This window comes from Grus americana, chromosome 5 (assembly GCF_028858705.1).
Source record: "Grus americana isolate bGruAme1 chromosome 5, bGruAme1.mat, whole genome shotgun sequence".
NCBI classification, from domain to species: Eukaryota; Metazoa; Chordata; class Aves; order Gruiformes; family Gruidae; genus Grus; species Grus americana.
Window position 1 is genome coordinate 33,934,654 of NC_072856.1, and position 14,317 is coordinate 33,948,970.

A 14,317-nucleotide genomic window follows, 5' to 3' on the forward strand; every position below is an offset into this window, starting at 1 on the left:
TCTCCATAAACTAGTATTTTCAAATATCAGAACAGCAAAGGTGCAAAGGAGATGACAAGCAACCATCTACATGGAAACAGAATAAAACAGAAGCAAGGATGAGGCCAAATGGAAATACTTGCTTATAAAGAAAGGGAAAATTGACAGTTTGAATACTCTCTTTGCCAACAGAAGCACTTCAATCTTGAGACACTTTACTGCAGGAAGCTGAGATGATACAATTAAACACACTTAACCAAAGACAGCAGAAAAGGCATTGCAGATGTCAAGTAATTTGTGCATATAAATTGATTTTGAGATGAAAAAAATTACACAATCTAAAACTAAATATATATTGAGCTGAACATTTGGCTTTCCAAAGCAAATGAAAGTCTTGGGTATAAAGTTTACACGGCAGAATGCATGAGTGTGAAGCACTGAAACAAAAAAATGTGATAACTGAGTGTGAAGAGGAAATTGACTATGACAGCTTTAATTGCTGTCACATTATCAATACTGATAAAGTGAATTTTTAGTTTTTAAATGGAGCATGTGGCATCTAAAGGGGAAAAAGTATTAATTGTGGAAACTTAGGGCTTCTTCACTACTGTTAACTTATTTAGCATGGCAAATAAAAGCATTAGAGAATAGTTACATAAGGTTTGTTTTTCATTTGCACTATAAATCACAAGCAAGAGATGAAAGTCTCTCCTAAGCTATTTCATATTCTCAGAAAGAACAATTAAAAAAAGAACGAAAGATACTATTATACATTTGCTGGTAGTAATGATAACCAACACACTTATCATAAATAACAAAGGTTCACTTCACAGATCTAAGAACACAACCCAGACAAAAGTATAAAGGACAGCCAGTGTTGTAATTTCATTAGCCTTAGGGATTTACAAAGCAAGTTTCATCTTCAGTCTCAAGTTGACATTTAAAAAAATGCTTAAAGCAGTTTGGCTTTGCAACTGCCACTTTCAGAGTGCTTTTCCATGGAGATGTCTAGCCAGCTTCACACATTTTCTCAAGTACTAACAACTAGAAGACCAGGTTCTATAAATAACAATTTTTATAAGCTAAACAGTTAAATCTCAAGTACAATTCTAGTCATACTGGGTTTCAGTTTTAGCTCTTCACTGAAATGAAGATATCATTTCTCTCTCAACCAGCATGAACACTAAACTACCTTTACTGAATACCACTTACTAATAATAAATAGTTTCCTATGAATATGGAAGAAGAAAAGAAAGAACATCCAAAGTGTATTTTGTCGTCTATTCTTTTTAAGAAGGCTAAGGAAGTCAGGAAACTGGACAGGAAACATATAGGACTGATTACTGCTGCTTCAGTATGTCATCTGGTAGACAGCATCACCACACCATCATAGAAAACATTCAGATCCAAATGTTCTCAAGTACAGCATACTCTAAAACAGAAAAAGGTAATGTAAACTTTTCGTGTAGCTTTACATATTCACTGGATTTCAAAAATAAAAGGGGTTTTGTTTGATTTATAGTCAAACTGTCCTTCTCAGTTTCTAGCAATCGCTTTTCATCTGACTGGCTAGTTTCAACCAAATCTGGCAGAAAAAAGTAGGTTTGGTCATGGCTCTGTGCAGGGAAGGGGAAAAAGGGACATGGCTACATAGTGCCCCATGGAGGAAAAAGCTTCAGTGACTGTTCAGTCATCAGTATGGCTGCCACGTGGCCTGTCAACAGACCAGAAGCGACCCAAACCTTGTGCTGCCTCATTTGAAGAGCCTAGGATAGAACCAGGCTTACTACTAAGTTAGTTGGAAAAAGGGATCAAAAAAGGAAATCAGGCACCATCTTTCACTTTTTGAGAAACAACTTACATTTTACTAATGCCCATACATAAGAAAAAAAGCTTTGTGTTTCTTTGTACTTCACAAACAAAAAAATTCAAAATCCATTAAGTCAAGTAAAAATTTACAATCACAGAACACTTTTACTTGCTTTATTCAGTGGTTAAGATGGTGCCATTCAATGAATACCTTTAAAAAATTTGTTGTCATCTCAAAAGATGGATTAGGGTTTCATTTACTACACATTATTTAAATTTTACACCAAGGATAGCAAGTGTTACTGTCCAATGAGCATCTATATATTGTTCACAGATACAGTATTAGTGCTTTCTCAACAGTAATGACCCTATCCTCACAGCATCCTCACGACTAACAGCTCTGTATTTCCCTTTTTTACAAACTGAAAATAGAGGTGCAGAGAGATTACTGAGCAAAGCCCATCAGTTTTAAGGCAGTTAAGGTCAGCTTTTCTTCCAAATACTTCATACCATATAGAGCTACTTCGGTTTGAAACAGCTCCCCTTGAGTGTGGTAAAAGCTATGAATGCTAGTCACTTTTGCACATCAAACTTGATATCCTGACACCATGAACACACAATTGTAAACAGCTAGAGAGTTTACAATGCCAACAATTATAAACAGCTAGAGAGTTTATAACACCAACAGAATGAACTGCATTAAACTCATTTGAACTCCGACATAACATGGCAGTAGTACAGGGTTTCCCCAAATTTAATCTTATTTGAAACCATTTCAGTTTTAGGAAATGGGAAAAAAAACCAAAACACAACCACCCAACCAAAAACCAAAATCCCATTTAAAAATACTCAGTGACAAGAAATTATTTGTGTTTAGTAATGCATTCCAATGATTAATTAGTCCAGTAAGAACACACCCCTTATTTGAAGTCTGAACTTGCTTAACTCACCTTCCAACCACAGAACTGTGGTATACCTTTGTCAGCTGAAGAGAAGGTTGCTTTTATCAAATGCCTCTTCCTCAAGTAGGTACATATTGACTAATGAAGCATTTCCTTAGCTAAGCTAAACAAAGTAAACACCTTACATCTTAATTACTAAGACTGCTCTCCCCTTCTCCCAGTCATTTTCAACGCTATTCTCTGGAAGCTAATTTTTCACCATCCTCCCTGGACTGTTAACATCAGATGTACTGCTCCAGTAACAGTTACAGCTAAATAGATAATACACGACCTCTTTATTTCTGATTCCCTTGCTCAATTACTCAAAGTTTTTCACCAGACCTTTTAGCTGCAGCCAAAAGCATTGATTTCAACTCCTATCAGTCATCAACTCCAAATCTTTTTCAGAGTCTCAGACTGAGTCCCCCTACTTGTTGTACAACCCAGTATTGAGGTGCACTGATTCTGCCATGACATAAGCATTACATATTGTTTAATGTGTCCAATTTATTAGTAATCTGAATCACTTTGCAACCTTACCAATGTTCTTTTAGTCCCAAGTTTATATTTATGATTTTCTAGGTAAGTAAAAATATCTGAAATAATGCCAACACAGTTACTTACAATAAGAACCTTGGATACTCTGTAACCTCAAGTAGCAAAGGTTAATGCAACGTATGCAACAGCAGACTTATCTCTAGTATGTGCCAACACTTGCAGATGCATAACACACTCTGATGTCGGATTTTGCATGTTACTCAAACAGCCTTGCCTAGGGATCCGTGTTTGCAAGAACCCAAATCTCTAGCCAAAGCCCTCCCAGAATTCTTAACTAATAGGAGTTACTACAGTTTATTTTGTAACATAAAATTTAACAAATCTTTAAAATACTGTCCCTCTGACTGTAAGCAGGGCAGCAGCCTGAACTGTCAGAGGCTCCAATCCAGCTTAGCTTCACCATTTTAATGAAGCTGGAGGAGGGAACAGAGGGCATCTAAAGGAGAAGAAAATTGAGAAATAGAGAAAAATAGTATCTTCCCATAAAATTTCTCCCTTTTTCAAAGAGCTGCATAATATTTTCCCAAACTATGAGAGCGTACATACTTACACACAATTCTTTCCTGGCTTTTTAAAGCACTATAAACATTATTGGGTGCACTAACTAGGACACTATCTTTTGTGCGTGAACTTTAAAGGCAGTTACGCAGGGCTTAATCTTCTCCATTGAAAGCCTTTAGAAATTACACAGCAGAAAGAAATCCATTCCTCTTAAGTCAGCCAGTTCCACATCTCTGATCTGTACATTTCTGGTATGATAGTTGCTGTGACCTCAGGAGCATCAGGGAGAAAAGGCCTCACCAGTCTTACTCAAGTTCTTGCCACAGTTTTGCTCTTCCACTGGAGTGATGAGTAGGTTACCCATACTAGGGGATACTTCTAAGAGTTGAGTCTCAATGACATCTTTTGAGTTGATATAATCCTCTGTGGATCATGTAATGAAGGAACACCGCCCCCCCCATGCAGCTTACATCTTCTGAAGCACTTTTCAATCAGTTCCACCCAGCCCCTGCACTGAGTGTCCATGTCTTCCTTTGTATTTTATGGGCAAGTCCACAGACAAGGATGTGCTGAGCTGTTACCTTCCTTTCTGCATTAATTAGCATACATTATCAGTCATAAAAGGTCTTTACACTGCTCCAGAGCATAAGGCCTTTTGAGATTCTATAAACTTAAGGAACCAAGGCAGAAAGAGATCTTCACCTAGTCAGAGCACACACTACTTAGAGTAAGCATTGCATTACAAGAGAACCATCAGGGTAAGCAATATTTAATGGCAGCAAAGTAAAATATAAGATTTAAGGAAAAAAAAATTAGAAAACAAAGCACTGAAACACAGCTGGAGAATCCTGTAAACCCTTATTTGAACTCCTAAAGAAAAAAAAAAATTAAAAAAAAGAAAACCAACAAAAAAACCACCAAGCAAAACAGTTACTGTTCCCCCATTCCCCAACTATTTTCCAACTGGTACCTGCTTGAAGATTCCTGCTAGAAGCTTTTTCTGGTTTTCACCTTCCTGTCATTTTCATTCTTCTCTGATTTTATTACTTGATACTGTAAGGCAAAAACTTAAGAAAGGAGGAAGAACTTACTGGTATTGAGAACTCCTCTGCCAAATACTTCAACACTGATGCTCCTCTAGCCAAAAAGTTACTTCTCTCTGCCAGGTTGCCTTGGAGCTGTGTGTCAAACTCCTTTCTGACAACTGAAGCAACAGAGTCAATTATTATGAGTTTAACTTTCTTTGAAATAATTTCTTCTTCCAAAGACATAATCCTAAAATAGAAAAAAAAGCACAAAAAACCAGTTATTGATAACATTATTTATACAATAGAACCATTTTATAACCCCAAAATTGTTTAAATAAAAGGTTTACTTTAATAAGTTGAAAGTCAGCTCCTCCTTTTCCCTCCCTCACACACCACCTCTACTAACACCTGCATGTATTGAAGAGATTTGGAAAGAAACCTGAGGCTCCAGTGGGCTGCATAACCCATGGCAGGACCTCTCCAAAACAGAGATTTGGAAGAATCTCTAGTTAGCTGTACAACTCCTGAATGGCAGACAGCAAGTTAAGTGGACATTGAAACTGTGCCTTTTTGCTCACAGCAGCAGCATCCCATTGCCAACACCAGAATCCTTGGTGTCTATATATGCAGAAGGTCAAATCCATTTCCGTATACCTCCAAAGACAGTATGCCAAACCTAATCCCTTGATAATATGTTACCAGCTGTTCTCTGATAAAGCCGCACTAGGAGAAGAAACTATTCCTAGAATAATTCTCCCACTAACATAGAATACACAAGATGAACATAAAATACACAAGATTATGCTGAAATATAACTTAATTCATATTCATTGCAAAATGTGTTCACAAAGTAACGTAAAGAAACAATTTGACAACACAACACTGCATTCAGGATGATTCCTCTCTCCCACTGCTGGAAGGGTTCCCAGTCTTACTGGAAGTAAACTGTGCTTTAGAGGAGCAAACTCCTATTTCATGGAAAACGTAACTCTTACACTATGGTCTCCACAATCCAAGACCAGACCTGTCACATGAACATTCCTCTTTAAAGGCTTACAGGGATCAGAACATATAGAAATTGTCTATCAGAAATGAGAAGCCATCAACTCGATTAGTCACATGCTATGAAATGAGAAGAGCAATGTCAGTCTTTCTGTAGCAATTTTACTTTGTTGGAGACCATGCTGTTATCAACATGAAAAGGCCTCAAAAAAATTAATTAATCTCCATCAAAATATGATATAAACCAAATATTGTTATAGAAAATCCAGTCAAAATGGTCTTTTTTTTAAAAAAAAAAACCTCTAGAAAAGAATACCTCTTCAGTACACTGTCACACGTCAGCTCTCGATACAGGTGAACGCTACGGGTCATGCAGTACAGCTTTTCATCTGAGTCAAAATAAGTAGGGAATCTGTTTCCTGCTATCTCAATCAACCTATCAAAAAAACAGAAGGCATAACACTGCAAAAGGAATAATGTGGGATAATAAAGTATCAAGTATTCACAAAGCAAACCTCTGAATGATAAGCAGATACCAAGTAATACCGGAAATCCAAGGGAGAAGCATACTGTAGCAGTCAGACTGAAATACTGGAAGTCAGAACAGTTAGGTTCTCTTCCCAGTGCTACACTAAGGCAAGACATACTGTGTCTGTAGGCAAAGAAAGAGCGTATCTCCTGTAGAAGGAAACTGCAAAGTTTATAGTTACTGAATGCAAAGTTCCACTCAACAGCCAAGCATTCTCCTATTTTAACTATTACACATAAATATTATTTTAATTTAAACGAATGTACTCTCCAACTCAAACCATATTCCCTTCCACCTTTGTCTTGCAGTGAAATCATATATTGGACCTTGTGTCACCACAGAAATTTAACAGGCTGATAACAAACAGAAGATCCATTACAAGATCCAGCCAACATGGAAGCAGGACTGCAAAAAACAGAACCCAGCTCGACTGCAAGTACTTATACAGGCAGCGCATGAATGGAAAGTATGCCTGCCAAAGCAAAAATCTTCTCACAGATAATTTCTCCTTAAAAATAAAAACAAGGTCATTTGGATGACAGACTTTTTCACTGAAACTATTTGCACTGTGCCAGTTACCTCTTTGTAAGAAGGGCTTAAAAAAAATCTTAAGAAAATATACTTTTTAGAACATAGCAAAAAAAAACCCAAAACCAAAAAAACCAGCACTGTGTCACAAAGTGATTGAGTCTGCAGGTGCCAGGTGGCTACAGCTGAACATCCATCCATTCAGACAGCACAGGTACAACTGGCATGACTTGATATAATGAAATGACTAAAGAGTTTAAGTGGCTGCTTCACTGATAAAACTGAATGTGGGATTCCATGATTAAATGTTCTCCATTACCTTATTAGCAAATTCGTGACCCTTCAAAATCTTGAATTACAATTGTTAAGCATACCACTGTTTATTATCAGAGTAGGCTAAGGAAGCATATCAGATAACTCATGATAACACCAAAAGAAGTCAGAGGAAGTTGGATATTTATTATTTGTTGTCAAAATACTTTTATATTCAGAAACTACGCTTTGAAAAAACCTCTTGCACAGATGTAAAACTAAACATTTACTGATGAGAGGCCAACATTTTCAATTAAATGAGATTTTATACTTAAAATCATTGAGGACACTAAATGGTACACATTTTAGAAATGCTGACTGCCTGCAAACTCTTCAGAAGTCAGCGGAAAGAAGTTCCACCTCCTTTGAACACAAGGCAATTTAATCTAGGTCCTTAAATAAATGATCCAAGAATTTAACTTAGAAATTCATAGTTACAATCAGAGCACTTAAATTTTTTTTCCACAATGAACATTTTGGGGTTTTAATAACAGAAAATACTTAATTGTTTGTATTTTCAGCAGACATATCCCACTGCCTATAGCTTGAGAAGAGTGGCATCTAGTGGATGATATCTGTGGGCACAACTTACTGGTTATCTTGATGCTTTTTATTTAGGGCCCTTTCATTAAAACCCAGAATGTTAAAGCTATTTTAAACTGATTTAAAAGAATTTTTCTATTTGGTTTAAAAATAGAAACACTAAGCTTGAATGTTAATATACCTATCCTGAGCAAGTAATTTCATTAGATACATTAGCTATTACATCTAAACTGTACCTGTAACTCTCAAGCAGATACAGCCTATAGTGTCCCCGTCCATTCAGCAGTTAGAAGATATTAAGTGCACAGCTGAGCAGTTTCAGTTGCATGGGCAAAGGAGGAGATATTAGAAGAACCAGAGATGTTATAGAGGTCAGGGAATATAATACCACATGGCCAGTAAGGATATAGGAGAGATGCGAGGTTACTGCAAAGGGAAATCGGAAGTGCAGAAGGGCAGGGGGCCTCACTCAGCAGAAGTAGGACAGAAATCTGAAGAAAAACTGGCTGTGTCAGTCCTACTGTTCACAGAAAAAACTCCATTTCCTTTGTACTCAAAATGCTAGGCCTTTACATCCTCAAAACCTTCCTGATAACTCCACAAACTAAACTGCAAAGAAATATTTCAGGTACAGGACTGTTAAGACCACTTGTAAATTAGAGAGCATGCCATCCGCCTTGTCATACCATGATTGGAATCTGCAACATCATACAAATTAGGAAGGTGAGCAAACCATTCTATTAAATTAATTTCATCATCTATGGAATAACTGCATATATCAAATGAATGCTTAATAACTACCATAGGTATTTACCTTATAAATGCTTAATTATTGCTCAGAAAATAATTGAAGGCTCCAAGATAAAAAGTGCTAAAGAAGTTGCAAGTGTGTATTTTAGAATTTTGCATCTTACCTTTCAGCACTGAACGCAGACTCTGTGTCAATGTATATAACAGCCCCATCTAGTCCTCCCATGCTTACAGGCAGTGTAGCCAGAACACTCACCATAATACAAAATTGAGTTTTGCCACAACCTGGTGGGCTAGTTATCTGGAAGAAAAAAAGATTAGTAACATAAACAAGACATGTCACGTTCATTACGCCCTAATTCTACTTTTAACTAAGACCCATCAGCCAGAACTCCTCAAATTCTCCTCTTCCAGTTACCAAAGGAGGAGACAGCCACAAAAAGACAGAATGCAGTCCACAAAGAGCAACTTGCAGTTACTCTTGGATCCGTGCCTTGCAAACTCATCCACTGAAGAATAAACAGTTCTTCAGACACAGCATCACACTTGTACTTTATTTCTTTGACATCCTTTATTACCTCTTATATTTGAGGTTCTCTACTCTCCCCCTCTTACAAGATCTTCCCTAGAGCCACACCTCATTCTCTTCCACCTCCTCCTCTATGCTACCTTCTAAAATAGAGCAGAATTAGAAGATTCAAAGCTGACATTCACATGACATCAATGGCCTTTAGAGCTGAAAACAAATTCCAGAGCTAATGAGTTCACAGATGTAAATGACTGCTTAGGAATCATCATTACTTTGGTTACAACCAGGTCTCCCTTGGAAATCACAAGGATAATTGCTTATATCCTGTAAAGACTGGATGTTCAATACGAACCACATATATACATAAGACAGATTTTATCTGCCCCAGAGACTACACTCTGCTATGCAGCATGTGTTTTGTCGTTGGTGCTAACTCCCTATTACCGTATTTCAACATGAACACCATTTAACGATCCAGACCAGCTTGCCAATTTTAAACCTTCACCTGCTCTTACTGAAAGCCTACTGTGGTTAAGCAGTATTCAAAAAGAGCACACTCAACTTGTGTGAAATGGTTCCAGTATGATTTTATCCAAGAGATAAACCACAAAGATCAAAAGAATACATTGTTTGATGAGATCCCCAGTTTCTGAGAGCAAGATTTTTCTACTAGAGATGGCAGTATGCTGGTCTTTATCCACTGGAGAACTTGCAGAGATTGTAAATGAATGCTGGGGTCTATGTTCGGATAATCTTATGTTTCATTATTACTACAGTGGTTCTTTAAATATAATATCACATTGTCACTGCTTCTGGGAAGGGAGATTATGAGGGCTGAAAACCAGCAAATACAAAATTGAAGTGACTTTAAGCACTAAAAACAGAGTGTGATGGGTTCATTCTGATGCTAGTAGGGACTAAATAATAATGCAAGATAAAAGTAAGCCTCTCCAGGGAAGTTATACTGGAAAATGAAGCATTCCTCCTCAAAATACCTAGTATAGAATAATAGTACTGCCAAAACAGAGGCTTGAATACAGAGCTGTTGCTCTAAATTAAAAAAGAAACCTTACAACAGACACACAGCCAAAATGAAACTGATTTTTGAGCCTAAATGCAGAATAGTTTCTTTTTAAGTACAGACACCCTTTCACCACAAGATACTACAGTACTGCTATGGTTTTGGTTTAAGCAGCAGCAGCATGACTTGAAGCACAGAAAATTTACAGGGAAACACTGAGGGAGTGCATTAGCTACTGTTAACAATTGGTTAAAATCCCTTTAATCACCTTTGCCTTTAAACAAGGCCGGAAAACCAAGCCATACCAGTCAATCTACTTGAAGCTTTAATGCAAGAGAAGCATTAGATGATTTTTGCTTAGAAGCACACACTGCATTTAGTGAATTATAGATCAGGAATCAGTCATGTTTATGCAATTATGTGTCCTCTATCCAGCGTACTTAAATTATAAAATATCATATCAACAATAGCTGCCACATTTTAATATGAACCCAAAGCATATATAAAAATTGCAGAGGCAATATACATTCCTTAGACTGTGATAGCCAAAGAATCTCATCAACTGTTTCTAGTTAAAAAGAAGACTTGAAATGAGGGGAGGGCATCAATCCAGTTGTTAAATTGTTTGAACAACTGTGAGGAGACATCAAAAACATCTGTAGTTTCAGCCTTGCCTGGGAGGTGATTGGAATCAACATTTCAGTGGCTGATGCAGGAACTAATTCAGCAGAGATGCTGTAAAAATGTCTGAGGATACAAGCATCATATCAGAGAAAGACGGAATCCTGCAGTACAAGCTAGTACAAGGAAGCAAGCCACTGGAGCAGGAGAGAATTTCTATTCCCAAATACAACAATACTTCATCTTTTATCAGCGTTCCTTTAAAGGGCATTAAAATGGGATTTTAAATAATCCACAGTGAGCAATTTTAAAGAACTACCATATTTTATTGCAGTTACCATTGGTTCAGCAAGTGTTTTGAACAATACAATCTTAGTTTACAAAAGACCTAAAATTTCTCTACTATACTTTAAATCAAATATCTGCAAAAAGTTTGCTTAGTCTGTTTTACTCTAAATTTGCTCTGAAAAAAGTCAACTCCACCCAGATAGAAATGTGAAGACTACAACAGTTTTTAATTTATCTCTGCCTAATAAAATATACTTTTATTTTTCAATAAGCTATATATTATTTTCTCCGGCACATCTGTGGGGTTTGGATGAAGTCACAAGGAGCTAATTCTTCTTCAGCTACCAGGGGATTAAACTCTTCAATATTCACAAAGTCATTACTTTAATTTTTCCTCAGAGCAGTTGGCCAAAAGCTCTGACATCTGACCACAAAATTTCAGCTATGATTTAATTTCCAACTTAAAACCTAATAGTGGTTTGGGAAAAAATGGTTTGAGACAGCGTAACACAAATCAAATCCCTCTGGCACTCAAAGAGCAAGCAGCTTTGGCTGTAGAAGATACCACCACAAGTCTTAGCCCTGTGGCTCATGTACTCAAATTCCAAGTTTCCAACCACCCTCACTGCTGGGTAAAGTAACAGGAAGACAAAGATTTAGCCACACCAGTCAGGAAGCAAATGCTGCACACAAGATACTTTTGAGTAGAACCTCTCTCTCTCAGACTTAGACTATCTGTCTAATAAAAAAAATACCGAAGGGCAATCTGCTGGTCAGCTATGCTCCAGTAAGTTGCAAAAGAGCAAATTAAAATTATTAAATTCCAAAATCCCTTGAATCCAAAAAGAATATGACCAGAAAGTGTTCGCAAGCTGCAGTACAGCATCAAAGCAGCAGCAGCAGACACTTGATAGCTTTCTACTAAAATTTCATCTAACAGTCATGCTGCAGAACACTTACAGTGCTGCCAACCTTTGAATCTACTTCAGATCTCATCACTCTTGCAAAAATGACTCTTTTAAAAATCTCCAGAGTCTGGCCTTAAATGAGAAACTGAGTTTCTGCATAGTTAATTGTTCTCTCCCTTTACGTTTCCAGAGAAACCCCTAATATGTGCGCTAATCGCTTTCCACATTTAACACCTAAAAGGCAAATGAAAAGCAATACAATTTTTTTTTTTAAGACATCTCTAATCTCTTAAGTTAGTCATCTAATTTCTGGACTCTACCTAGCTCTCTCTACAATATTTCTGATTAAATAGTTATTATGCGTCAGTATTGTCAATCTGGCATGAGGGTGCAACCAAGACCAAGCTACCGGTAGGACAAAGTGCTTGCAGTTCTTCTGTCATCCACTAGATGTCTTGTACAGACTTCAACATCTCGGTCACTTAGTGACATCACCTAGTGAAGGTAACTGCATTAAGCAGATCTCCATTTTTAACCAAAATATGTTCGAATACAAAAAATTTAACATTCAAAAGTTTGGGTGGTTTTTTGTTTCAGAAGAAAACAAAGTGCAACACCTTTCCTGGCGCAGATAACAATCAGATAACAGTTCAGCCTATATTTGAATATATTCATTTCCCCCAACTACCTTTAAATACATTGATACATGCAGAGTATGACCATTCTTAAAATAAGAGTTTAGCAACAGTTTCCCAGATTTTCTCATATCTAAAGATATAAATGTTTTAAGGAAGCACTGAGGAAAAAAAATATTAAAAATTGACTATTGTAATAATCAACCAAGCTGATAGGTATTAAAAAATACATAGCTCTGGAAAATTAAGCATTGGCCTTTACTTCCTGAAGAGCATTATTTTATACCATTTCAAGAAAATTATATTTGACATCCATGTTTTGAGATCAACTGCTTGTAGAACTTACTTTCAAATTAAAAATAAAAAATAAAAAAACAATGCTAAACTTAGAAGTGAAAGGTTAGTTAAACTCCAGTAAAACCCCCAGCATGTCAACCACTGCTTTTGCCAGATCTCCCTCTGGAGCAATGCCAAGAACATGGCAATCAGTGACCTTAAAGTCTATCAGTGCTCCAGAGCTATTGTACCTGGTCTGGCAAGAACGTGTCAAATAAACCATACAGACAGCTGAATGATAGCTACGCTTAGGATTAAGAAAAAAGACAAATACTCACGATATTGTTATCAGTAGCCTTGTAAATCAACTGTGTGCCTCTTCCAATCCAAAAGGATCAAATCCACTTTTTTTTTTTTTAATTAGGAGAAAAAATATTCCATGATCTTTTAATGCAAACTTACAGTCTGGCCATCATTTACTCAAAGCTGCCAAGCCACAGGAAGGAGGGCAAAACAGACTGGATTATCTGGGTTGACCTATAGAAGGGTGACATCCTTGTTTTGGACACCACTCATGAGCCAGGCAAAGGCTCAAGGACAAGTTGGCATGTCACAGAAAAGACATATCCCTATTCTACTTCTTCCTCCTACCTGTGCAGCAGTGGCTCTACATTTCAACTAAAATAGCACAATTCAGAAGTTTAAGCAGCGTAAGCATGTGAACAGCCACTCTCTGCCTCCACCAAGGAGAAGTTAGTGGACCAGATGGAAATCCCAGAAAGCCAGATCCCAGCCGCAAGTGAGCATCATTTCTTTTCAAACACGGGCTGTGCTATTTCGTCAGTTGACTGCATGAACAATAATCCAAAAGAAAAGGAGTCAAACTACACCTAGTGCAGCCACTGCTTTGCTGACAAAAACGTTTTTAGGAACCAAAACCTCATCTCCTGCTGAAGTCACTATCCTCGACAGCAGCATAGTTATTATCTCAGGACCCTGCATACCCCACTGCTACTTAGAAGAACAGCTCTTCCTTCTTCAATGAAACAGAACTTAGCAAGTCTTTTCTCCCAGAATTTAAAGAATTGCAGTATTCATCTTAAGTTCTTCCAATCAAATTTTCTTACAGTAGATTGGTAACAAAGCTAGGCCTAAATGTAAAGAAAACATTAATTCTGACAGATCAATGTAAATTCATGGATGCACTCAAACTTTTTATGAAGACCTGAATGGTGTATATTCCTGTGCACCATATACAAAAAGAAATACTCAGAATCCTTAAAAAGTAATATCCCCTCATTACGTAAGAGTTTACTAGAGCAGAAAGTGTTATAGTTTAAACTCAGTGTTGCTTAAAACCTAGTATGTTTTAAGTCACTATTGGGTTTCATAAGTGATTTCCATCTGAGATCAAAACCAATCTAGTTTGATTATAGTGTGTGGAAAAATTGTATTTTCTTCATAGTAAGATTTTCATAACTTCTAACTTCTACTCCTCTGCTCTGGCGATTTGCCACAGTAGACAAAGAAAAGCACTTGGTAAGGACTGTTAAAGTGTT

The 14,317-nt window shown here is 37.0% G+C and overlaps 1 protein-coding gene across 11 annotated transcripts in view; it reads right to left on the reverse strand.

The window, feature by feature from the left end:
* The window catches only part of RAD51B (RAD51 paralog B), a 467,347-nt gene that overhangs the window by 405,197 nt on the left and 47,833 nt on the right, over window positions 1–14,317 (reverse strand). For all 11 annotated transcript variants that reach the window (XR_008577203.1, XR_008577202.1, XM_054826023.1 and 8 more), the window contains exons 5-7: window positions 8,645–8,781; window positions 6,135–6,254; window positions 4,880–5,063 (exon numbers count right to left, since the gene is read on the reverse strand). Coding sequence is in view for 9 of the 11 variants with exons in the window: in XM_054826023.1 (XP_054681998.1) it covers window positions 4,880–5,063; window positions 6,135–6,254; window positions 8,645–8,781 (441 nt within the window). In the remaining 2 variants the exon portion in view is untranslated. The remainder of the gene's footprint in view (window positions 1–4,879; window positions 5,064–6,134; window positions 6,255–8,644; window positions 8,782–14,317) is intronic.